Genomic DNA, 24,628 nt, shown 5'->3' with positions numbered 1-24,628 from the left:
AAAAGGAAAAAAGGGATTGTTAACTGCGGATCTGGGGAGATCCCGGTCCACCTCCTACAGACACTAAGCACAAACTGAGGTAATTGGTGCCTGTTGGTGGGTGTATACTGCCGGGGAGGAGCTAATTCTTTTTTTGCATAGTGTCAGCCTCCTAGCAGCAGCAGCATACACCCGTGGTAATCTGTGTCTCCCAATGAAGCGATAAAGCATGGTTTTTTTGCAAAAACCATGCGTAAAAAACAAGAAAACGCATTAAAAAAACGTATGATGCATTTTTATGCGCGTTTGCACTGCGCACGCAGCGCAAAAAAAGGCAAGTGTGAAAGTAGCCTAAGGCTGGTTTCACATTCGCGCTTTTTAAGCGCACGCACGGCCGGGGGTAGCTCCGCCCCCGAGCCGGCTCTCTGCCCGGCGTGCCCGCCCCTTCCTTGTAGCGCCGCCTCCTAGCGCACAGCGGCGCCTGCGATCGGCGCACCCTATCTTTAGCATAGGGTGCGCAGATCGTGCGCAGGCCGTGTGCTAGTTGCGCTTTGACCTGCGCTGCGCACTTTTGACGGTGCGCCGTGCGCGCCAAAATCAAACTTTTCGGATTTTGGCGCGCACGGCGCACCGTCAAAAGTGCGCAGCGCAGGTCAAAGCGCAACTAGCGCACGGCCTGCGCACCCTATGCTAAAGATAGGGTGCGCCGATCGCAGGCGCCACTGTGCGCTAGGAGGCGGCGCTACAAGGAAGGGGCGGGCACGCCGGGCAGAGAGCCGGCTCGGGGGCGGAGCTACCCCCGGCCGTGCGTGCGCTTAAAAAGCGCGAATGTGAAACCAGCCTAAGATGGTCAAAGTGCTGCAACCATCACTGGAAAAGGACTTGCAGAATTATATTTCTGTATGAAAGTATGGAGGCTTAAAGGAGTTTCCTAGCAAAAAGTATTCACCACCTATCCCACTGCCTGCCAAAAAAGGTCGTCATAAACCACCACTGTTTGGGCGCACGGCAGGGCTCAGAAGGAGTGCCATTTGACTTTTTGAATGGAAAATTTGCTCCAATCGTTAGCGGACACCATGTCGCGTTTGGAGAGCCCCTGTGCACCTAAACATTAGAGCTCCCCCACAAGTGACCCCATTTTGGAAAATAGACCTCCCAAGGAACTTCTCTAGATACGTGGTGAGTACTTTAAACCCCCAAGTGCTTCACAGAAGTTTATAACGCAGAGCAGTGAAAATAAAAAATATTTTTTTCCTCAAAAATGATTTTTTAGCCCGCTATTTTTTATTTTCACAAGGCTAACAGGAGACATTGGACCCCAAAAGTTGTTGTACAGTTTGTCCTGAGTATGCTTGTACCCCATATGTGGGGGAAACCACTGTTCGGGCATATGTCGGGGCTCGGAAAGGAAGTAGTGACGTTTTGAAATATCGACTGACGGAATGGTCTGCGGGCGTCATGTCATGTACGTTTGCAGAGCCCCTGACATGCCTAAACAGTAGAAACCCCCCCCCCCCACAAGTGACCCCATTTTGGATACTAGACTCCCCAAGGAACATATCTAGATGTATGGTGAGCACTCTGAACTCCCAAGTGCTTCACAGAAGTTTATAACCCAGAGCCATGAAAATAAAAATTTGTTTTCCACAAAAAATTTTTTAGCCCCCAATTTTTTTATTTTCCCAAGGGTAACAGGAGAAATTAGACCCCCAAAGTCGTTGTGCAATTTTTCCTGAGTACGCAGATACCCCATATGTGGGGGTAAACCACTGTTTGGGCACACGTCGGGGCTCGGAATGGAGGGAGCACCGTTTGACTTTTTGAACGCAAAATTGGCTGGAATAAATGGTGGCACCATGTCACGTTTGGAGGCCCCGTCATGTGCCTAAACAGTGGAAACCCCTCAATTCTAACCCCAACCCCACCCCTAATGGAAAAAATTTTTTTTTGTTATTTGTGCCTACCTATGGGGGTGATAAAGGGGGGGGGGGTATTTACTTTTTTTATTTTGATCACTGTGAGAGTTTATCACACTGATCAAAATGAAAAAATGAATCTGCAGCATGACGGCCTCACTGCGCATGCACCCATGTTCCAAGATGGCGGCGCCCATGAACCGGGACAGCCAGAGGGACATCGGAGGTATCGTGGATGGTGAGGGTGGGGGGGAGCAGATGTTAACGTTGGCGCGTGCGTGCGTGCGGTTGGATCTCGGTCTCCAGCCATGGCAGATGCTATTGCAGCATCGGCCATGGCTGGATTGTAATATTTTATCAAGTTTCATTGGTGAAATACAAATCGCTCTGATTGGCTGTTTCACTTAACAGCCAATCAGAGCGATCGTAGGCACATGGGGGCTAAGCCACGCCCCCCCCTGGGGTGAACTACAAAGGGTCCTCTGTGTGCAGGTCGGGTGACCTTTCAGTGACCCCGGTCACCCGACCCGCAGGAGGGCAATCAATTCATGACGCCTACGTGGAGTCATTGGTCGGGAAAGGGTTAAAGAATAAAGGTGCCCATACATCAGAGAAAACGCCAGAGAAATGGTTAAACAGCTAAGCAAAGCAGAATCAGCCATGCTGAACTCATTTATCAGATGGAATATATTTATAGTAATCGCTTAAGTGTAGAAAATTTGTAAGATAACGTTTTGCCTTGGATACTTCACTGTGTAACTGTGAATCAGGGTCTCTGTAATGCACCGTGCCACCGATCATATTACCTGTTCTCCAGAGTGGGTCCTATTTTCTGCAAAGACTTGGCAACGTTAAAACGCACGTTCGCCACGGCGTCACCGGCCATCCGAACCACCGTGGGTAGCATGTGTTTGGTTGTGATTTCCTGTCCACAAACTTCTGACAGAACCTGGAGCCAAAGATGCAAAATTCAGAGTTGGGGGTTACATTATCACCCCCGAACACAAACTTTTCACCAATCGGAGTATTTGATTTTCTTCTAAGTGGGTATACAAACTTACAAAGGTGAAGATAAAAGCATATTCACACAACGTTTTTCCCCCCACTGAGAAGGGAAAAAAAACCCAATGTAGAGTCTATTCTACATCATATACGGTTTTGATGTTTTTTGTGCACAGCATCAGTTATTATATTCACAGTGACATCAATGGAAGGAAAGTGGGAACGAAGTAGGGAGAAAAAAAAACAAAAAAAAACTTCAAATCTAAACTCAAAATCATCTGAAGTACTGTATATAAAAAACACTCAAGGAAAAAAAAAACATACGAGTAATATTCTGGAAATCTCACTTTGCGACCACTGTAAAAATATTGCATTACTTCTGTTTTAAGAAATGGCCATGGGGGGGGGGGGGGGTGTAAACAAGCCTAGCACCTGATAGAGCAAGATGAAGTCTTCACAGGTGAAACATTCATTTTGCATGTTTCACCTGTAAGGAAAAGAAAGGCGTTTTACTACATGCTGCATTAAAGCGCTACTGAAGAGCAGGGTCTTTATAAACCCTTAAAGGAGCAAGGGAGGTAGCAGGGTTGGGGTTTATACTAATATACATTACGGTGTGACTTGAAATTTCATTAAAAAAAAAAAAAAAATTATGAAACCACTACACAGAAATAAGAGGAGCCGCTGATCACTCACATTGATGCAGAACAATGTGGTCATTCGATGCAGGTAGTTTGGATCATTGGACATGGCCAGCACCTTGGGAATGATGGTGGCCTGAGCCCAGTCCTTACCAAACTTCTCCACCAACTTCTTTAGATTGCTCGTTGCTGCCTCTCGGATGGCATACACTGAAAAACAGAAGAAAGGACAAGTAAACACAAAAATGTATCTGAGGATGCTGGGAAATGTAATCCAATGGGGACGTCAGTGCAGGAGGAAATCGCTGATCACTTAGGTGAGCATTTCATTGCAATCGTCGCTGCTGCTTACAAGACGCATCTAAAGGGTTATTCCAGTCTCCATTGCTGTATATGGTCGGTTAGTAATGATGAGCGAATGTGCTCTGAAAAGGTGTTACCCGAGCATGTTCATGTGTGAACAGAGTCTTCGGCATGCTCTAAAAATGTGTTTGAATCCCTACGGCTGGTCTGTTAGGCAATCCCTGCGTGTGATGCGGCTGTCGCACACCAGTGAGACATGCAGCTGAGGGGAGTCGAATGTTTTTCGAGCACATCGAATACAGTTGGCACAAGAGCATGGTTGGGTAACGCCTTATCCGAGCACACTCACTTATCACTATCGGTTAGTGCTTATAAAAACAAGTATCACTTTTGCAATTTAAGAGTGTGGTTGCAGGGGACTTCAGTTAATCCATATAGTTAGTGGAGCTCGTGCACATACCTATCACTTACTCCATTCAGGGTCTTGAAATGCAAGATAAAATTACATTGGAGAAGGGAAGAGAAAAAAATAAAAAAAAAATAAAAAAAAAAACTGATCCACCTCAGGACAAAGGCGGCTGCAACTTTACAAAATTTTATTGGACAACTTGAAAATATAGAAGTGCTTTAAAAAATATGTGCATAGCAAACAGCAAGCACACCAGTAGGAACGATCAACGCGTTTAAGCTAAACAGTCTTAAGGGCCCGTTACACTAAGCGATATCGCTAGCAATATTGCTATAACGTCACTGATTTTGTGACGTAGCAGCGATATTGCTAGAGATATCGCTACATGTGATACTTACCTCCGACCGGCTCCCCCACTGGTTATCGCTGATCTCGCGAGAACGTCCAGGACTGTTTCTGATAGTCAGCTTCCTGCTGTGGCGACGCGTGGACGTCTTCATCGCCTCGTCTGACAGGTAAGTAGCGACCGCCGCCATGTTGCTGGTGAGAGCTGCCTGTTTGACAGCTCACTAGCGACCACTTAGCGATGTACCAGCGATCCTGACAGGGTCATATCGTTGTCGGGATCGCTGGTGCATCACTAAGAGTGACAGTACCTTTACTCATGATCTACCTCACAATACATTGGAGAGAGAGAATATATAGTGCACACAGCATTCATAGGACAAACAATTAAAAATGCAAAAAGAGGCATATTACACTCATTGGGCAATTAAAAATGCAAAAAAGCATATATGTATTCAGAAAAAGACCTTACAACACACTATTGGAAAACCATCATAAAAATAGTGGAACAACATAATAAATTCGCTTATATAATATTGCCTAAATAATATTCAGTATTGTTTTATTAAATCCTGTCTGGCAATAAGACCATGAGGAATACGGGTGTCAAGCGTAAACATCCAGTATGTTTCACGGTTAAGTAATTTTTGCTGTAAATCTCCACCTCTAGGAGGTTTACAAACCCTTTCAATTCCACAGAATCTGAAACTAGTGAGATTGCCTTTGTGCACATTGTTAAAATGTCTTGACAGCTGAGGCAGAAAGAGCTTGGAAATTTACAGCGTCTGATAAGTGTCGCCTAATACGCACCTTCAGCTGACAAGTGGTGCGGCCGACATACTGAACTTTACATATGGAACACACTATGAGATACACCACATTCTCAGTGTTACAATTAATGTAATCATGTATATTAAATTGCTTTTGATTATGTAAAGATGAAAGTTTTATAAACATAATTACAAGTTTTGCACCGATTGGCTCCACATCTAAAAAAAAAAATCCAGTCGCGTCAAGCCAAGTGGCTCTGTTAACCTCCCTTAAAGAACTAGAAAACAAGCATGGAGATGGGATAGGATATTTGTTTTAATTTGTCATCTTGTTTCAACATTGGTAGAGGTTTTTTGACAATATTAACAATCTGTCCATATTGCAAGACAGTAGGAAGTACTAAATTATTTTTATGTGAATTATTTTGAGTGCAACTACCTTTTTTGGTTATTAATACATTGAGATTTTTTTTCCAGTTGTCCAATAAAATTTTGTAAGGTTGCAGCCGCCTTTGTCCTGAGCTGGATCACTTTTTTTTTTTCCCCCTTCTCCTATTTGATGTGGATGCTCACCACAATCCGTGCTGGGCGTTGGCAGGCTGGGGGATTTAACTACAGACCGGTAAGCTGACTACACTTTTTTTTTCCTCTTCTATAAAATTACATTAACTTACCATGATCCACCAGCCACGCCATGCATAAAGAATTCAACTTCTCATCGAAGAACTCTACGCCCTGCAATGAAATGAGGGAAGAAAATAAAAATCACTATTACTGCATGTCAAAGCAAGAATTATAAAGGTACGAGAGCGCCCCCTGCTGGTAATAGGCGCCTCAGCTGAATGTATTGTATTATGAGGAGCCTCAGTGAAGGTGAAGGACAGGACGAGGCTCGTCATCGGCAGATTAAGGCACAAACTCCATCTCAAGATTCTGGGGGGGGAGGAATCTTTACTTCCACATGTCAGTCGAGCGGGGCTTAAGGCAAACAAATACGGCCAACATTTCTTAAAAATTATTGCAAGTAGAGGAATAGCGAAATGGTATCTAAAGATCACCAAAAAAAAAAAAAAGTCTCAAAGAAAATCCTATATAAAAGTAGATCCAATGACTGGTACTAATTAAGAGCCAGAATTGGGAGGTGGTCTGAACGAGCGGCTCCAGGTCTGGCAACTTCTAGTCATTCGACTGATCATGACAGATGCGCTGTTCCAGACAACGTCTGCTGTTTAAAACAGGTTGACCACTTTTTTTTTTTTTTTTTTTTACGCGAATGCATGTATTTGGGACTAAACAATTTTTGTAGTTGGGTTTTATTAAAAATGTTAAACTGTTTGGCTTTTAGATTTCACTTAGCTGAAGCCTGTGATCATAAAATCAGCTGAGGTGCTTAGAAAAAGACTTTCACACAGATCCCAATGAGCCGCAGCTTTTTTCACAGCTCAAAATAACAGGATTTTTGGGTTGCTTACAGTAAAATCTGTTTCTCGGAGCCTTCATTGGGGGACACAGAGACCATGGGGTGTATGCTGCTGCCACTAGGAGGCTGACACTATGCACAAAAAAAGGTTAGCTCCTCCTCCGCAGTGTACACCCCACCGACCGGCAGGGAATTCCTCAGTTAGTGAGAAAGCAGTAGAAGTAACAGAATAGATTGAAAACAGAACAACTCAACTGTAACCAAATCAACCAAAGTAAGAACAGGAGTTGTAGAACATGGGAGGGTGCTGTGTCCCCCAATGAAGGCTCCAAGAAACAGATTTTACGGTAAGCAACCAAAAAATCCTGTTTTCTCGTTCGCCTTATTGGGGGACACATAGACCATGGGACGTCCCAAAGCAGTCCCTGGGGTGGGGTGGGAAACAAACTTCCATCAGGCCAGTGGACTCACCACCGCTGCCTGCAGAATCCTTCTACCTAGGCTGGCGTCCGCCGAAGCGTAGGTGTGGACCCTGTAGAATTTCACAAACGTGTGAACCGAAGACCAGGTTGCCGCTTTGCAAAGCTGCAGCACGGAGGCTCTGTGACGTACCGCCCAGGAAGCACCCACTGCCCGGGTAGAGTGCGCTCTGATCCCCGGAGGGGCCACTCGATGCTTAACCCGGTAGGCCTCCAAAATTGCCGATCTGATCCAGCGAGCAATAGTAGCCTTGGAAGCCGGGTGACCTTTCCGCGCCCCATCTGGAATGACAAAAAGAGTCTGTCTTTCGCAAGGAAGACGTCCTAGACAGACAGATCCAGCTTGTTCAGGGACCGCTCCCGAGGATGAGTTGGACTCGGACAGAAGGACGGCAGAACAATATCCTCATTGAGGTGAAAGGAGGACACCTCCTTCGGAAGAAAAAAAGAGGGCGGAGGCCGCAGAACTACCTTGTCCTGGTGAAGTACCAGAGAAGGAGAGCGGCAAGAAAGAGCCGCCAATTCCGACACGCGCCGGATGGAGGTGATGGCCACCAGAAAGGCTACCTTCCAGGAGAGAAGGGAAAGGGAGACTTCTCTGAGCGGTTCAAAGGGAGAACCTTGCAGAACCTCAAGAACCAGATTAAGATCCCATGGATGCTCGATACGGAGGAGCCGTGTGAGCCACGCCCTGAAGAAAGGTTTTGACCAGAGGGCGGGAGGCCAAAGTCTTCTGAAATAAAATGGACAGCACCGAAACTTGACCCTTCAAGGAACTGAGAGCAAGCCCCGCATCCAGCCCTGCCTGAAGAAACGCCAGAACGGAAGGGAGCGAAAAGCACATAGGCGCGATGTTATTGGCCTCACACCAAGTGAAATAGGCCTTCCAAGTACGGTAGTAAATTTTGGAAGATGTCTTCCTGGCTCGGATCATGGTATGAATTACACGACCGGAAAATCCTGCTCGTTTCAAAACCTCGGTCTCAGCCACGCCGTTAAATTGAGCGGCCGAGAATTGGGGTAGCAAATCGGACCTTGAGACAGCAGATCTGCCCTGTCTGGAAGCTTCCAGGGGGCGTCCGCGAGAAGGTTGACAATGTCCGCGAACCAAGACCTTCTGGGCCAATTCGAGGCGATGAGAATGACTGGAATTCCTTCTGCTTTGATCTTCAACAGCTTGGAAAGAAGAGGCAGGGGAGCTCGAACTGTGACCAAGGAATGGCCAGAGCGTCGGCGCCCACTGCGAGAGGATCTCGAGCTCTGGATACAAACTGTGGGACCTTCCTGTTGAGGCGAGAAGCTAGCAGATCTACGTACGGGGTTCCCCAACGACTGCAGAGCTGAAGACCGACCTCCGGATATAGGGACCACTCTCCTGCTGAGAGACCCTCGCGGCTGAAAAAGTTGGCGGCCCAGTTGTCTATGCCGGGAATGTGTACCGCAGAGATTGTCTGTACCGAAATCTCTGCCCACTGAAGGATCTTGGACACTTCTGCCAGGGCTGAGACACTCAGTGTCCCTCCTTGGCGGTTGACATATGCTACTGCTGTGGCATTGTCTGTCTGAATCCGGACTGGCAGACCCCTGAGGAGCCTCTCCCAGTGGACGAGAGCCAGATGGATCGCTCGTATCTCTAGGACGTTGATCGGCAGGGCTGATTCCTGAGTCGACCAACGACCCTGAACAGTGTGATGGCGGGACACTGCACCCCAGCCGAGGAGGCTGGCATCCGTTGTTACAATCTGCCAGTGAATGGGAAGAAAAGACCGACCCAAGTGGATAAGAGGTGACAACCACCAGTTGAGTGACCGCTTGACCCGGCATGAAAGACGTACAGGGCGATCCAGGGACAGAGCCAACCTGTTCCACTTCGACAGAATGGCGTGCTGGAGAGGTCTGGCATGAAATTGGGCAAAGGGAACTGCCTCTATCGCCGCCACCATCTTTCCCAGGACCCTCATAGCTGTTCGGAGGGACGGAAATCGTGTGGTCTGCAGCGATCGTACATCCTGCTGCAGGGAAAGAATCTTCTCTCGTGGGAGAAAGACCCTTGACCGACGTGTGTCGAACAGTAGGCCCAGAAACACAAGACGTTGAGAAGGAATCAGACAAGACTTTCCTGTTGACGATCCACCCGAAATTGGAAAGGGTGTCTAGGACGATCGTCAAACTTAGGCGAGCCTGTTGAAAAGAGGAAGCTTTGATCAGAATATCGTCGAGGTACGGAAAAAGAACGAGACCCCTGATCCTCAACAAGGCCATCAGCGCAGCCATGATCTTCGTGAAGACTCTGGGTGCGGTGGCGAGACCGAAGGGCAGCGCGACGAACTGGTAATGTTCCTGGCGAATCGCAAACCGCAGGAACTTCTGATGTCCGGAGAATATGGGAACTTGTAGATAGGCATCTTGGATGTCTATTGAACACATGAATTCCTGCTCCTCCATGGAAGCAATTAACGAACCGACTCCATCCGGAAGTGGCGAAGGCGTACTCTCTTGTTGAGAAGCTTGAGATCCAAGATGGGTCGGACCGCCCCGCCTTTTTTCGGCACCACAAAAAGGTTTGAATAAAATCCTGTGAACCGCTCCGAGACGGGAACGGGCACAATCACCACGGAACTGAGGAGAGAGGTGATGGCCGTAAATAACCCCGGAATCAAGGCTGGATCCTTTGGAGGACGGGATTCGAAGAAACGATTCGGTGGAAGAGAAACAAACTATCTTGTATCCTGACGATACAACCTCCCTGACCCAAGCGTCCTCTACTGAGGCCAGCCAAACGTCCCTGAAGACGACGACCTCCCAATCGGAAGGGACCCTCGGGAGTCCGACGATAGTCATGCAGATGTAGACCGTCCAGACCTGGATCTGGATGTTCTGCCTTGGGAAGAGTGGGATCGCCAGGAAGGAGCGAATCTGAAGAAAACTTTCTATCTTGGCGCGCCTGCGGTCTTTGTTGGTTGGATGGGTTCTCCGCCGTATTGAAACGGCGGAAAGCCCGAAAGGGTCGAAACTGACGCCTTAGTGGAGGTCTGCGAGGCTTAGACTGAGGGAGAAGGGAACTCGTGCCTCCGGTGGCGTCCTTAATAATCTGGTCCAATTGGGATCCAAAAGAGGCGTACTCCCTGAAAAGGCAGATTAGTAAGAGACTTCTTAGAAGACAAGTCCGCCTGCCAGGCCTTGAGCCAAATTGTACGTCTGATTGCCACAACGTTGCTGGCCGCCTGAACCGCGCAGGATGCGGCATCCAAAGCAGCAGAAAGCAGATAATCCCCCACATGGGAAATCTGATTGGCGAGATCGGCCAATCGCTCTGGTTGTGCTTTATCTAGGATGCCCTGACGAAGATCCTCTGCCCAAGTCGCTATGGCTTTTGCTGCCCAAGACGAAGCAAAGCTTGGACATACCGCCGCTGAAGCCGCTTCGAAGGCGGACTTAGCTAGGGATTCTATAATCCTATCATTAGAATCCTTTAGAGCCGCCACGCCTGAAAGCGGGAGAACCGTGTTATTAGAAAGTCTGGACACGGGCGGATCCACCGAGGGAGAAGCAGCCCAGTTGTCCGTGAGCTCTTTAGCAAACGGGTACAGTACGCCGAGACGCTTTCCTCTTTGAAAGCATCTGGTCGGATCTTGTCTTTCCCTGGTAAAAATCTTTCCAAACTCGGAATGGAAAGGAAATACCCCGGGGGGGTGTTTCCGCCCGTCTGAACAAAACCTCCTGATCTGAGGATTTCGCAGGGGGGCCAGCAATCTCGAAGGTCTGGTGAATCTCTGCAATGAGGTTCTGCACCGTAACCTTCATGTTTGCATCCTGGTCCGAATCCAGCTCTAAAATCCCCTCAGAAGACCTGTCCGAGAACACTTCACCCGACTCAGGAGAGGAGGCCCGGGAAGGAGGCTGCTGAGACGGACTATGCGGTGAGATGGGACGAGGGGAGGATTCCGGCTGGAGATCCTGCCTGGGTCTCCTGCGACTAACGCTGGCTGACTCAGACGGAATCTCTTGAGACCTGCTGGACCCTGCAGGAGTGTCCAGGGGCAACTTATCCAGAGCGGCTACTTGGGACTTAGACACCCTGCTGAGGTCTGCCACTGATTGAGAAAGAGATGTAGCCCAGCCAGTCATGGGGGGGGGGGTTCACTCTCACATGGGCCCATAGATGGCTCATGGGCGGCGTCAGGCTGAATTGGATTGCTACAGTCCAGGCAGAGGGGAGTGGACTGACCTGAGGGAAGTTTGCAATTGCAAGAAGAGCACACAAAGTACTTGACTGGAGTGCAAGGGGGAGCCGTAGAGCGGGCACGATCAGATTTAGAGTTAGACAGTGATAACTGAGGTAGTGCCGGAAGGTTGGGGGACAGAAGGCAGAGGAGGGTGTCAGTCTGCAGATGCAGCGCTACTCACAGTCCGGTGTCCCCAGAGACAATGCTATCCGGCTTGTCTGCAGGTCAGAGCGAAATCCGGCTGACGGTCCCAGAGAGCGATATCCGGCTGACAGAACGGTGTCCGGCTGACAGGCTGGGAAGATGGCGACCGCCTTGAGAGGAATGGGAGAACGCGCGCTTCCAGGGGAAGAAGGGCGGCGTTAACTGCCAGGCTGAAGGAGGCACCGCCCGCTGACCAAGAATAGGCTGTGGTGCAAGAAGGAGGCGGTGGGAGGGCCTGGAACGGGAGCCCGCTTAGAAGAAAGGGGCGGGGGGCGTGGCCGCGACGCAGAAGAAGGCCCGAAATGAAGCCGGGGCCTAAATTAATAGCGGTGGCCGCCTGTCAGCGCGGGGCGGCGCGGAGGTCCCGCAGCGCTGCCGCGGCAACCGCTCTGCAGAGCGCTGTTGCCATCTGCTGGGCCCAGGACTGAATGCGGGGGGGGGCGGGAAAAGGCCGGGCAAGGCCCCTTCTGATGCCAGGGCCAGGAGTAATTGCGGCGGCCGCAGTGGCCGCTTTGAATAAGATTGGAGCCGCCGAGATGCCCATCTAGGGATGGGGAGGACGTGACTCGGCCCCCATACTTACCTCCGTCTGGCAATCAAAGGTACCTCAATATCCCACGCTGTCTGTCTTCTGTAGTGTCCTCGTCTCATCCAGACCGACAGGCTCTGGTGGGCGAGTGGGTGGGAGACGGGGAGCGAGGACCATCTGGATCGCTGGCACGCATCCGTGCTGAGCTCTTGGTCCCGCCGTAGAGACCTATGAGGATACGGGTTGGCAGTACACGCCGTACTCAGTCTCTTTGTGGGAGTACAGCTGTGACTCTTCACACTGTATCCCTCCGGAACCTGAAAAGGAACGACGCACATCGAGGTAGATATGGGTCTAATCAAAGACCCGTGTCCACCTCCTACTGACACTAAGCTAAACTGAGGAATACACCGCAGTGTACACCGGTCGGTGGGGTGTATACTGCGGAGGAGCTAACCTATTTTGTGCATAGTGTCAGCCTCCTAGTGGCAGCGGCATACACCCCATGGTCTCTGTGTCCCCCAATAAGGTGAACGAGAAAAAACGATTTAGTCAGGGACTTGGGCCTTCCTAAACATTGTGCAGAACTTTTAGGCTATAGACTTAAAAAGAAAAAAAAAGAAAAAAAAAAAAAAAAAAAAAATGAAATCTGCGCTACTGCACAGTGGCAACAAGTATGCTTCAGTGCACACGAAGGAAAGCCATGAGAATTTAGACTTTATTCTCAAGAAACTCAACTACGAGGATCAAGGATGGTCAATATGTGGTGATCACTCTCACAGTGATCAAAATGAAAGAAAAAGTAAATAAACCCCCCGATTATCACCCCCATAGGTAGGCAGAACTAATAAAATAAAGAAAATATTTTTATTTTTCCATTAGGGTTAGAATTAGGGTTATGGTTGGAATTAGGGGTGTTGGGGTTAGGGCTGGAGTTAGAATTGAGGGGCTTCCACTGTTTAGGCACATCAGGGGGTCTCCAAACACGACATGGTGCAACCATTGATTCCAGCCAATTTTGCGTTCAAAAAGTTAAACGGTGCTTCCTCCCTTCCAAGCCCCGACGTGTGCCCAAACAGTGGTTTACCCAACATATGGGGTATCAGCGTACTCAGGAAAAATAGCACAACAACTTTGGGGGTCTAATTTCTCCTGGTACCCTTGGGAAAATAAAAAATTGGGGGCTAAAAAAATAATTGTGGAAAATTTTTTATTTTCACGTCTCTGCATTATAAGCTTCTGTGAAGCACTTGGGGGTCCAAAGTGCTCACCAGGCATCTAGATAAGTTACTTGGGAGGTCTAGTTTCCAAAATGGGGTCACTTGTGGGGGGTTTCTATTGTTTAGGCACATCAGGGGCTCTGCAAACGTAATGACGACCGCAGACCATTTCATCAAAGTCTGCATTTCAAAACGCCACTACTTCCATTCCGAGCCCTTACGTGTGACCAAACAATAGTTCCCCCCCATATATGGGGCACCAGCGTACTCAGGACAAATTGTACAACAACTTTTGGGGTCCAATTTATCCTGCTACCCTTGTGAAAAAAAAAAATTGCTGGCTAAAAATCATTTTTTTTTAAGGAAAAAAATTTTTTTATTTTCACGGCTCTGCGTTATAAACTTCTGTGAAGCACTTGGGGGTTCAAGGTGCTCACCACACATCTAGATAAGTTCCTTGGGGGGGGTCTAGTCTCCAAAATGGGGTCACTTGTGGGGGGTTCCACAGTTTAGGTACATCAGGGGCTCTGCAAATGTAACATGATGCCTGCAGACCATTCCATCAAAGTCAGCATTTCAAAATGTCACTACTTCCCTTCCGAGCCCCGACGTGTGCCCAAACAGTGGTTCCCCCCCACATGTGGGGTACCAGCGTACTCAGGACAAACTGGACAACAAATTTTGGGGTCTAATTTATCCTGGTACCCTTGTGAAAATAAAAAATTGCGCACTAAAAAATAAAAAAAAAATTTTCCCTCAAAAAATTATTTTCACGGCTCTGCGTCAAACTTTTGTGAAGCACTTGAGGGTTCAAGGTGCTCACCACACATCTAGATAAGTTCCTTAGGGGGTCTAGTTTCCAAAATGGGGTCATTTGTGGGGAGCTCCAATGTTTAGGCACACAGGGTCTCTCCAAACACGACATGGTGTCCGCTAACGATTGGAAGTAATTTGCATTTCAAAAAGTCAAATGGCGCTCCTTCCCTTCTGAGCCCTGCCGTGTGCCCAAACAGTGGTTCTCCCCCACATATGGGGTACCAGCGTACTCGGGACAAACTGGACAACAAGATTTGTGGTCCAATTTCTCCTGTTAGCCTTGTGAAAATTAAAAATAGTGTGCTAAAAATCTTTGAGGAAAAAAAATTATTTTTTATTTTCACTGCTCTGTGTTATAAACTTTTGTGAAGCACTTGGGGGTTCAAAGTGCTCCCTACACATCTAGATAAGTTCCTTAGGGGGTCTAGTTTCCAAAATGGGGTCACGTGGGGGAGCTCCAATGTTTAGGTGCACAGGGGCTCTCCAAATGCGACATGGTGTCCGATAACGATTGGAGCTAATTTTCCATTCAAAAAGTCAAATGGTGCTCCTTGCCTTCCGGGCCCTGCCGTGCACCCAAACAGTGGTTTATGACCACATATGAGGTATCTGTGCACTCAGGAGAAATTGCTCAACAAATTTTAGGATCCATTTTATCCTGTTGCCCATGTGAAAATGAAAAAACTGAGGCTAAAAGAAAATTTTTGTGAAAAGAAAGTTTTTTTTTCTTTACAGATCAATTTGTGAAGTACCTGGGGGTTCAAAGTGATCACTATGCATCTAGATAAGTTCCTTGGGGGGGTCTAGTTTCCAAAATGGGATCACTTATGGTGGAGCTCCAATGTTTATGCACACAGGGGCTCTCCAAACACGACATAGCAACCGCTAAATATTCCAGCATATTTTCCATTCAAAAAGTCAAATGGCGCTCCTTCCCTTCTGAGCCGTGCCGTGCGCCCAAACAGTGGTTTATGACCACATATGAGGCATCGTTGTACTCAGGAGAAATTGCCCAACAAATTTTAGGATCTATTTTATCCTGTTTCCCATGTGAAAATGAAAAAATTGACGCTAAAAGAAAATTTTTGTTGGAAAAATTAAAATGTCCATTTTTTCTTTCCACATTGCTTTAGTTCCTGTGAAACACCTGAAGGGTTAATAATCTTCTTGAATGTAGTTTTGAGTAGCTTGAGGGGTGCAGTTTTTAGAATGGTGTCACTTTTGGGTATTTTCTGCCATATAGACCCCTCAAAGTGACTTCAACTGTGAGGTGGTCCCTAAAAAAAAAATGGTTTTGTAAATTTTATTGTAAAAATGAGAAATCGCTGGTTAACTTTTAACCCTTATAACTTCCTAACAAAAAAATATTTTGTTTCCAAAATTGTGCTGATGTAAAGTAGACATGTGGGAAATGTTATTTAGTAACTATTTTGTGTCACACAACTCTGGTTTAACAGAATAAAAATTCAAAATTTGAAAATTGCAAAATTTTCGCCAAATTTCTGATTTTTTGACAAATAACCGCAAAAATTATCAACCTAAATTTACCACTAACATGAAGCCCAATATGTCACGAAAAAACAATCTCAGAATCGCTAGGATCCGTTGAAGCGTTCCTGAGTTATTACCTCAAAGGGACACTGGTCAGAATTGCAAAAAATGGCCTGGTCATTAAGGTCAAAATAGGCTGGGTCATGAATGGGGTTAAAGAGCAGATTTCAGTGGGAGCAAAGAAACTAAAAAGTAACAAAAACACAGAATACCCCAATTTACAAAAGTTAGGCAGCAAATAGTAAAAAAAAAACAAAAAACCCAGAATGCAATGATGTGAAGATCTCTTATGACACTAGATTTACAGCAGAACATAAGGTGCAGAACAGAAGTCATACATTTGGACATTTCTACATGTCATTAGAAAAAATTTTTTAAATAAAAAGAAATTTAGAAAAAGATGGCAGCAACACATCTCAAAAAAAGTTGTTCCTGGGCTGTGTCCACTGTTTTTACAACACTCTGTAAATATGTCTGAGACATCAGGAAATGATTGCTGGAGTTAAGAGAAATGTTGTCCCCTTGTTTGATTCTCGCCGCTTCAAGGTCCGGGGTCTTTTTGTTTGATAACGACCAAAATATTTTCTGTTGGTGACAGGTCTGGAATGCAGGCGGCCTTTTCATCACCTGAACTCTTCGTCTGCGGAGCAGATCTGCTGTGATGAATGCACTGTCTAGCTGAAGAATTCAAGACCTTCCCTGAAATAGAGGTTGTCTGGATGGAGAAGATATTGTCCTAAGAACTCTATATAATGCTCAGAATGAATGTGTGAGTCATGCGAGTATTGCCCCTGCTATAGGCTATAATGCAGCCCAAATCATCACTGATGCAGGAACCGTCCGCTGATAGCAGGGAGCAGGACTGTCCAGCCTAACAAGCTGGACGGTCCTTCTCTTGAAACCGTAGAACACTGTTTACATGGATTCCATATAGATTTTTATGCTTCATTTTATTTCATCCAACCACATATCAGGTTTCCATTTTGGCTCGGAGAAGACCGCAGCGTTTCTCGATTGTACAGATATGCGGCTTCTTTAAATCATCGATCTTCTACCTTACATTTTTGGATTGCACGGCAGTCTGTGTTCACAGACAAGGATTTCTGGAAGCGCTCCTGAGCCCATGCAGTGATTTTCACCATCGATTCATGTCAGTTTTTAATACAGTGCTGCCTAAGAGCCTGTAATTCACGGTGATCTAATATTGAGCGCCGACCTTGTCCCTCGTACACATGGATTTCTCCAGATTCTCTGAACCTTTTGATGTTGTGCACTGTAGATGGAGGGATATGCAAAGCCTTTGCGATTTTACGTTGAGGAACATTTTTCTGAAATTGGTCCACAATTTTTAGACGCAGCTGTTCAGTCTAAAAAAGGCCAAAACTGTTTGCATCTAAAAAGCATAAAGGGGTGGCGATGCAGTAACATTCTGTCTGGGAATTGCCATTTGAGCAATTACCAGTCCCAGATCTGCATCCCAAGCTGATCACGACTTACCAGCTGGCCAGCAAGAAGAGGCATGTACTCAATGATTGCCAGACGCACACGCCACTTGGCATCTTCCGCCAACTCCACGATGGCAGGCAGCAGTGACTGGGAGAGCTGCCGAATGCCGATCACCTCGTTCACGCAGTCCAGGTTGGAGATGATGTTGAGCCGCACTTCTGGACACTGTAGGAAGAGAGAATGAGTGAGGACATTAAGCAGCAATTCAGCCCTTTCCAACATACGTCCAAACGTGAGTAAAGGGGTACCAGGCAGGTTACCAAATGGAAAGGCGATTACTGTCCAATCAGTATCGGCCCCACTGACCGCTAGAAAGAAAGAATGGGGGGGGGGCACAGATAGGTTAGATTTCTCTGAGGGCCACAACCTCCATAAGATTACACCAACCCAATGGATGATAAATTGTTTGAATCGAAACACCCCCTTTAATGCACTGCCCGATAACTGGCATCTAGCAGCACCAGCTGTGTTTATTCTGCTGTTTTGAGAGCTATTGCTTAATTTTCAATAGCAATGGTCCCATTATTTGCAGCCTTCAAGATAGCTCAGTAAGAAGTTTGCAGACAAACAGGCATTGAACACTTGATGACAGGCTGTGCAGGCCCAGAGTTGCTGCTTTAACGTTCCTGCAATTTACCAGAAGCAGGTGAGATCTCTGGCTTTCAGCGTCAACTTGGGACACCCCACCCAAGACGACGGACGAGGTTTTTCATTACTTCAGTCATTTACTTAGTGCTCAAAGAGCGCCATATAGCGAACAGAAGAAATGCGTATGCTTCCAGTGAACCCACAGAAACGGAGTGGGAAACTTCAAAGTCCCCAGCAACAGCACTCAGCAGTCAGATCATTGGTGCAAGGGGAAGCAGAAGCAGTGTAGCGCATGTGCAGATTTCAATCTTGGGAGCAGAGATCAGTCTGCGCATGCCCCACCTCCAGCAGCCATTGTCCTGGAGTCCACCGTATTGAAACCATGGAATAGCAGGGGCTCCGGGCTTTCACAAAATGTCGGCGGAGTCCCCGCACTGCCAAACACCCCGTTCCTTGCAGTCTGGGACTCGAAGCATCGCCTGACTTCTGCCGCCGCGCCCTTCCCCGGTAAGCTACATTTGGTCTATAAAGATGCACCCTCATTTTCCCCAAAATTCTGGAGAAAAAAAAAAGTGCATCTTACAGTCCGAAAAATACGGTACAGACACATGTTAGGTGAAGAGCTGCCAGTATAACTAAAAGTCATGCATAAATCTCCCCCAAGTGGATAAGAGAAGAACTGATTAAAACCAAGGTGCCCATCAGACAGATCTGCTGAAGAAGTTGCTTTGAAGAAAGTATGACAGTGTGTGTGTGTGTGTGTGTGTGTGTGTGTGGGGGGGGGGGGGGGGGGGGGGGGGGGGAGTGTCAGGACCTAAATGAAGTGTGCGATTGTGACCAAGATTTCTACACATGGGGGATAGAATTTGGACTACAATAATGAAGAGGAATTCGGCGAAAGAGTTGAGGATGCGAGACAGTGGCTGATCCGTCATGCGACAACGTGCCAGCAGACATTGCTCAGCAGCCGCCATACACTCACCTCATCTTTCAGCTGAGCCAAGAAGAGAGGAAGAAGATGCTCGATGGTATTGTCCTTGCCCAGGATCGGAGACAGACCCATGATGACCGAGGCCAGGGCTGATTTCACATGTTGGTTGGCATCTGACACCAACTCCTAGTGTCACAAAGAGCAGAACATACAAATGAGAAATCTTGTAATCTTAGTCTAACGCCACGCCCTGCCCACGTATGTAAAGGTAAAGGACCCCATATATCAAATAATGGCTCAGCGCCAGAGCCCGCACGTTTCCGGGCACATGTCAGCTGTATAGATCAGCTGACATGTGCCCACAACAGCCACGGGTGGAATCACGATCCACCCGCCGTTAACCAGTTAAATGCCGCTGTCAATTTCTGACAGCGGCATTTAACTCGCGCTTACCGGAAGCACATTACTAATCCCGCCCATCGGTGACTCAGTCACATGATCGCGGGTCACTGATGGATTGGAATGACAACCAGAGGTCTCCAGCAGACCTCTATGGTTGTCATAGCTGGATTGCAATGACCGCTGCCCGGTGATCGGAGCTCATAGCAAGTGAGCATTTCTGCTACACAGGCAATCTGATCATCAACCGTATGTAGCAGAAGTGATCAAACTGCTGCTCACGAAAAATGACACTTTATAAAAATCAAAACTTTGGATTTTTCACCACTTAAACAAAAAAAAAAAACCTATACATATTTGGTGTCTATGAACTCGTAATGACCTGGGGAGTCATAATGTCAGGTCGGTTTCAGCATTTACTGAACATGGTAAAAAACACAACTGTGGAATTGCACTTTTTTTGCAATTTCACCACACTTGGAATTTGTTTTCCCATTTTCCAGAACACTGTTAAAACCAATGGTGTCGTTCAAAAGTACAACTTGTCCCGCAAAAAACTAAGCACTTACATGGCCAAATTGACCAAAAAACAAGACGACTAATATGGCTTTAGATTTCATAGCCTCAAAAATCCTTCTGGGATACTTTTCAATTGACAGGGCTTGCAGCTTGCCTCGAGTGGATCCAAGTGAAAGCCAGATTCAGGCTCACACAGGATGAGTAAATCAAGAAAAAAAAAGCACATCCAGCCCATGAATGGCAGCGCTTCCCAGGACTCACATCCAAAGATGATATTTCATTTTTTTGTGATAAGTTAACTTATCAAATAAAAAAAATATGAAATATCATCTTTGGATGTGAGTCCTGGGAAGCGCTGCCATTCATGGGCTGATGTGCTTTTCTTGATTCAAAAAACAAACAAGTTATGGTTCTGGGAAGAAGGGGAGCAAAAAGCGAGAACGCAGAAACGAAAATACCTCTGGTCATGAAGGGGGTTAATAATGTTGCATTGTTCTCGGCCTTTGTACACAGGACAACTCTCAGCACAAAATAGATCACCTAATGAATGAGCGCTTTACTGGTTCACCAGAAACCTATTTACACCGCAAGCTAATTGTGAAGCGAGCACCAATACTATTTACGACAGTCCATGTAAATCAGAGGTCTCAAACACGCGGCCCCTGAAGCAGTCATCTGTGGCGCACCATGTCGCACTCCCTGAGGTAGGTAGAAGGGGGAAGGCAGTGGCACACATTAGGAGCGTGCGATGGCTGTGTGCACAGGACCTGTGATGAGGTCACATGAGGGGAGGAGTCAGATCACACGATCAGGGGCTTCAGTGTATGCAGGACACTAATGTCTGTACTGGCGCTGGATGCCAGTAAGTTTATGTGTGGGGTCAGGAGGGGTTTATAGGGTGGATGTAGCAGAGCAGTGTGTGTACGAGGACCGACGTGTAAGGAGCGGAGCCGCGTGTGTAAGAGGTGTACGGAGCGGAGATGTGTGTATGAAGTTTACGAAGCGGAGATGTGTGAATGAAGTGTACGGAGCGGAGCCGCATGTACGAGGTGTGCAGAGCCACGTGTGTACAAGGTGTACGGAGCGGAGCCGCATGTGTACGATGTGTGCAGAGCCACGCGTGTACGAGGTGTGCGGAGTGGAGATATGCGTATTTTGGCATGGCACCAGGGCCCATAACTTTGCAGTTACGCCACTGCTCACGCTAGAAGAGAGGAGTGCACTACTCCGTAGTGGCAGTAGCCCTGCATGATGACATCCCTCTGGCGCTGTGTAATGACATCAAGCCAGTGCACAGTGAGCGCCAGCATTGCTAGATTTTGCAGGTGACTGCGTGTACAGCGAGATGATAGCGCCGGCTCACATGCAGAGCTGATGATATCCGCTGAAGTTAAGGCCTCGTCACACATAGCGATCTCACTAGCGAGATCGCTGATTTTGTGACGCCACTGCGATCACGCCAGCGAGATTGCTGTGTGAGACAGGGATCAGCGACCGGCCCCCCTGCCTGTTATTGATGATCGTGCAGCATCGGCCAGGGCCGTTTTTCGATCCATGGTCTCCCGCGGCCCAGCACGCATCGCTGCGTGTGGCAGCGAGAGACCAGCGATCAGCAACGCTGGTTTCTAACGTAAACATCGGGTATCCAGGCGTCGCGCGGCTCTTAGATACCCGATGTTTATCTTGGAAACCAGCGTGTACGCCGGTTTCCAAGGTAAACAGCGAGTATTCAGGAGTCTCGCGGCTCCTGGATACCCGATGTTTACATTAGTGTCAAGCGTCGCTGGTCCTGATCGCTGGGGCTGTCTTGTGACAGCTCACCAGCGATCAGCCTAACGATGTCCCAGCGATCCCATCATGTCGTATCGCTTGTGGGATCGCTGGGACATCGTTATGTGTAAAGGGGGCTTAAGCTGTACATCACAGCTGACAACCTATTTAAACGGCCACGATCGGTATTAGCACAGATGGCGGCCGTTTAACCCCTTAGATACCGCTATCAATTGTGACTTAAGTTTGAAAGGAATGCGGCCCGCCAGCTTAAATTTTTTTTTATGTGCGGCCCATTCAGTCTCCAGAGTTTGAGACCCCTGGTGTAAATGAAGCTCATGTTGTGTTGAAGGGTGAAATTCATGGCGAATCCACACAGAACGCATGAGGATTATGCTGCAGACTCGGCTGTATGATGCGATTACCTTGATGCACGGCAGGATCTGGGTCATAATCACATTCTCCCGGCAGTCAGCAGACAGGTTTTCACAGAACTCTACAAAAAACAGGGAAAAGTGATCAGTAAAACAATTTAAGGCTGCCGTTAACTTCTTAAAATGTCGCCGTCAATCACGGACAGACTGCATTTAAGCGCCACAATCTGGCCCAGATATTCAGGTGACAGTCTACCCGAGACGTGATAAGGGGCTGATGTGTCACTGACTGTCGGGAGTCTGAACGTTGTCCGGCCACAGACCAGATGCCATTAAATCTAGTGACGAGCTAATGTGCTTTTATAAGGTTATCCGAGCATGCTCCGGTGCTAACAGAGTGTCTTCGGCGTGCTTGAATAATATGTTCGAGTCCCCGTGGCTGCATGTCTCGAAGCTGTTCAAAGGCTCACATACAGGGATTGCCCAACAGCGGTAGGGACCCTGACATTTCTCGAGCACGCCGAAGACACTTAGCACGTTCACTCATCACTAATTACCATAAGTCATGATTTTTAGTGCATACTGCAATACTGGCGTAGACAGCTGGTACTGAGCAGGATGCCCGTGCATGTGTCGACGTCATTAGCATTAGGCATCGAGAAGCGCCGGCTTACAGGGATATTCTCATCTCCAAGATTCTAGCCCAATATGTAGTAAGCGTAATAAAATTAGCAAATCCCTCATAGAAATATATTATGGTTCTTCAGATTCGCTATGTCTCTTTCGTTATGTGCAGGCATTGCAGGTTACGAACACTAGCAACTAGCTGTCACTATCAGTGGTCATAACCATGGATACCCAATGTCCCGCAATGCCTGCACATGAGGAAAGTGACATAGCGTATCAGAAGTACTATATATTTCTAATTGGAAGTTTTTGCTAATATTACATCTACTACATATTGGGATAGGATCTTGGAGATGGGAATACGCCTTTAACAATGAAAACACGAAATTATGAGTGACCACCTCCAAAACAAGAGTGAGGTCAGGAAATCACTTTAATGACCAGGCAAAAACCAAAATAGAGGACAAAAAGGATGACCTGCCACATTCAACAGGAGCATGTTTGTTAGAGCTCAACCTCTATTGTAGGACACGCACAGATTAAATAAAAAAAAAAAAAAAAAAAAAAAAAAAAAAAAAAAAAAAAAGCTGACTTCCCCTTTAAATATCCAATGGCAGATAATGCTACCTTTTTAACTTCTTCAGGATGGGTGGATCGTAGCACCAGTTACCATGCTCAAAAAAAAAAAAAAAAAAAAACGACATCACAAATCCCGCCCATAGGCACCTAGTCGAATGACTGGAGCGACGATGGGTTGTCATCACAGCCGAGGGTCTGCAGAAGACCCCCATGTCAATCATTAACATACTCCGAATTGTTATTTCGGCCATACATCACTGGGCTGAAGCCCTGCTGTGCGCAGCACAGGCAATCTGACAATGGTAGCTTAAAGTCCTCTAAGGGGACGATTGAAAACAGAGGAAAAATTAAATATGAAAAAGTATAAAAAAGCAGAAAACAATTCTGGCATCTAAATTTTTCTCTCGCTACGCCATTGAGCGATCAGGTTAACCCCTTTTTTATTGACAGATCGGGCAATTCTGAACGTGGTGATACCAAATATGTGTATTTTATTTTTGTTTTATTTTGAATGGCGCTTAAGAGGGGAAATTTGAACTTATATTTTTTTAATTTTTTTTTTTTCTTACTTTTGGCATGCTCCAGTAGTCTCCATAGGAGGCTAGAAGCTGGCACAATTCAATTGGCTCAGCTACGTAGATGCGATGAGCAGATTGCCTCTATATGTATGTATATAGGTGGGCACCACGGAAAATATGACATGAATATGATAACTGGGTGCAACACTGTGCCAAGTATATTAAATGAAAAAAAGGGAGAAAAGAGACAGGATAACATGCACACAACAGCAGAATGTCCATGCGATAAAAGGCTTTTATTGACATACAATAGCCAGAGAGATCCAAGTGTACAATAAAAACAATTAAAAACCACAAATGAAACAAAAGTGGGCAGGTGGAGAACACATGCAGTATACAAAGGAAGAAATGTTTATATAAATGTTTCAAAAAAAATGCATTCACAACAATGCCCTCTATCACCATATAATATGCATAAATTGTTTAGTATAAACATATGGACAATTTGCAGCAGTAAAGTCCGATCAGTCTAATAGTCACTTGTATGTATGTAAACAATCCAAATGATTACCATGCAAGTCCATAGATGAGGGAAGGCAATTGCTGGATCACAAAAATTACCTAAGCATACTCACACTGCCCACAGAACCCAACGCGTGTCGCTGCTAACCTGCAGCTTCGTCAGGGGAGTATGGGTTCTTACGCTCCATTCAAAATAAAATAAAAATAAAATACAATACATACACATTTGGGCAGTGTGAGTATGCTTAGGTAATTTTTATGTGATCCAGCAATTGCCTTCCCTCATCTATGGACTTGCATGGTAATCATTTGGATTGTTCACATACCTACAAGTGACTATTAGACTGATCAGACTTTATTGCTGCAAATTGTCCATATGTTTATACTAAACACTTTATGCATATTATATGGTGATAGAGGGCATTGTTGTAAATGCATATTTTCAAACACTTATTTATATAAACATTTCTTCCTTTGTATACTGC

General features: G+C 46.6%; 1 protein-coding gene across 1 annotated transcript in view; it reads right to left on the bottom strand.

Annotated features, from left to right (window-relative positions):
* LOC141085329 (uncharacterized) overlaps window positions 1–24,628 on the bottom strand; it is a 46,294-nt gene that overhangs the window by 10,783 nt on the left and 10,883 nt on the right. Inside the window, exons 8-13 of the mRNA XM_073570615.1 lie at window positions 21,949–22,019; window positions 18,887–19,021; window positions 17,308–17,481; window positions 6,040–6,100; window positions 3,594–3,748; window positions 2,702–2,844 (exon numbers count right to left, since the gene is read on the bottom strand). Coding sequence (XP_073426716.1) covers window positions 2,702–2,844; window positions 3,594–3,748; window positions 6,040–6,100; window positions 17,308–17,481; window positions 18,887–19,021; window positions 21,949–22,019 — 739 coding nt within the window. The remainder of the gene's footprint in view (window positions 1–2,701; window positions 2,845–3,593; window positions 3,749–6,039; window positions 6,101–17,307; window positions 17,482–18,886; window positions 19,022–21,948; window positions 22,020–24,628) is intronic.

The sequence above is a fragment of the Dendrobates tinctorius genome, unplaced genomic scaffold, assembly GCF_039654945.1.
Source record: "Dendrobates tinctorius isolate UK_male_01 unplaced genomic scaffold, ASM3965494v1 ptg000028l, whole genome shotgun sequence".
Classification (NCBI taxonomy): domain Eukaryota; kingdom Metazoa; phylum Chordata; class Amphibia; order Anura; family Dendrobatidae; genus Dendrobates; species Dendrobates tinctorius.
The sequence above is the reverse complement of the archived record's forward strand: the minus strand, read 5'-3'. Positions and strand labels throughout refer to the sequence as shown.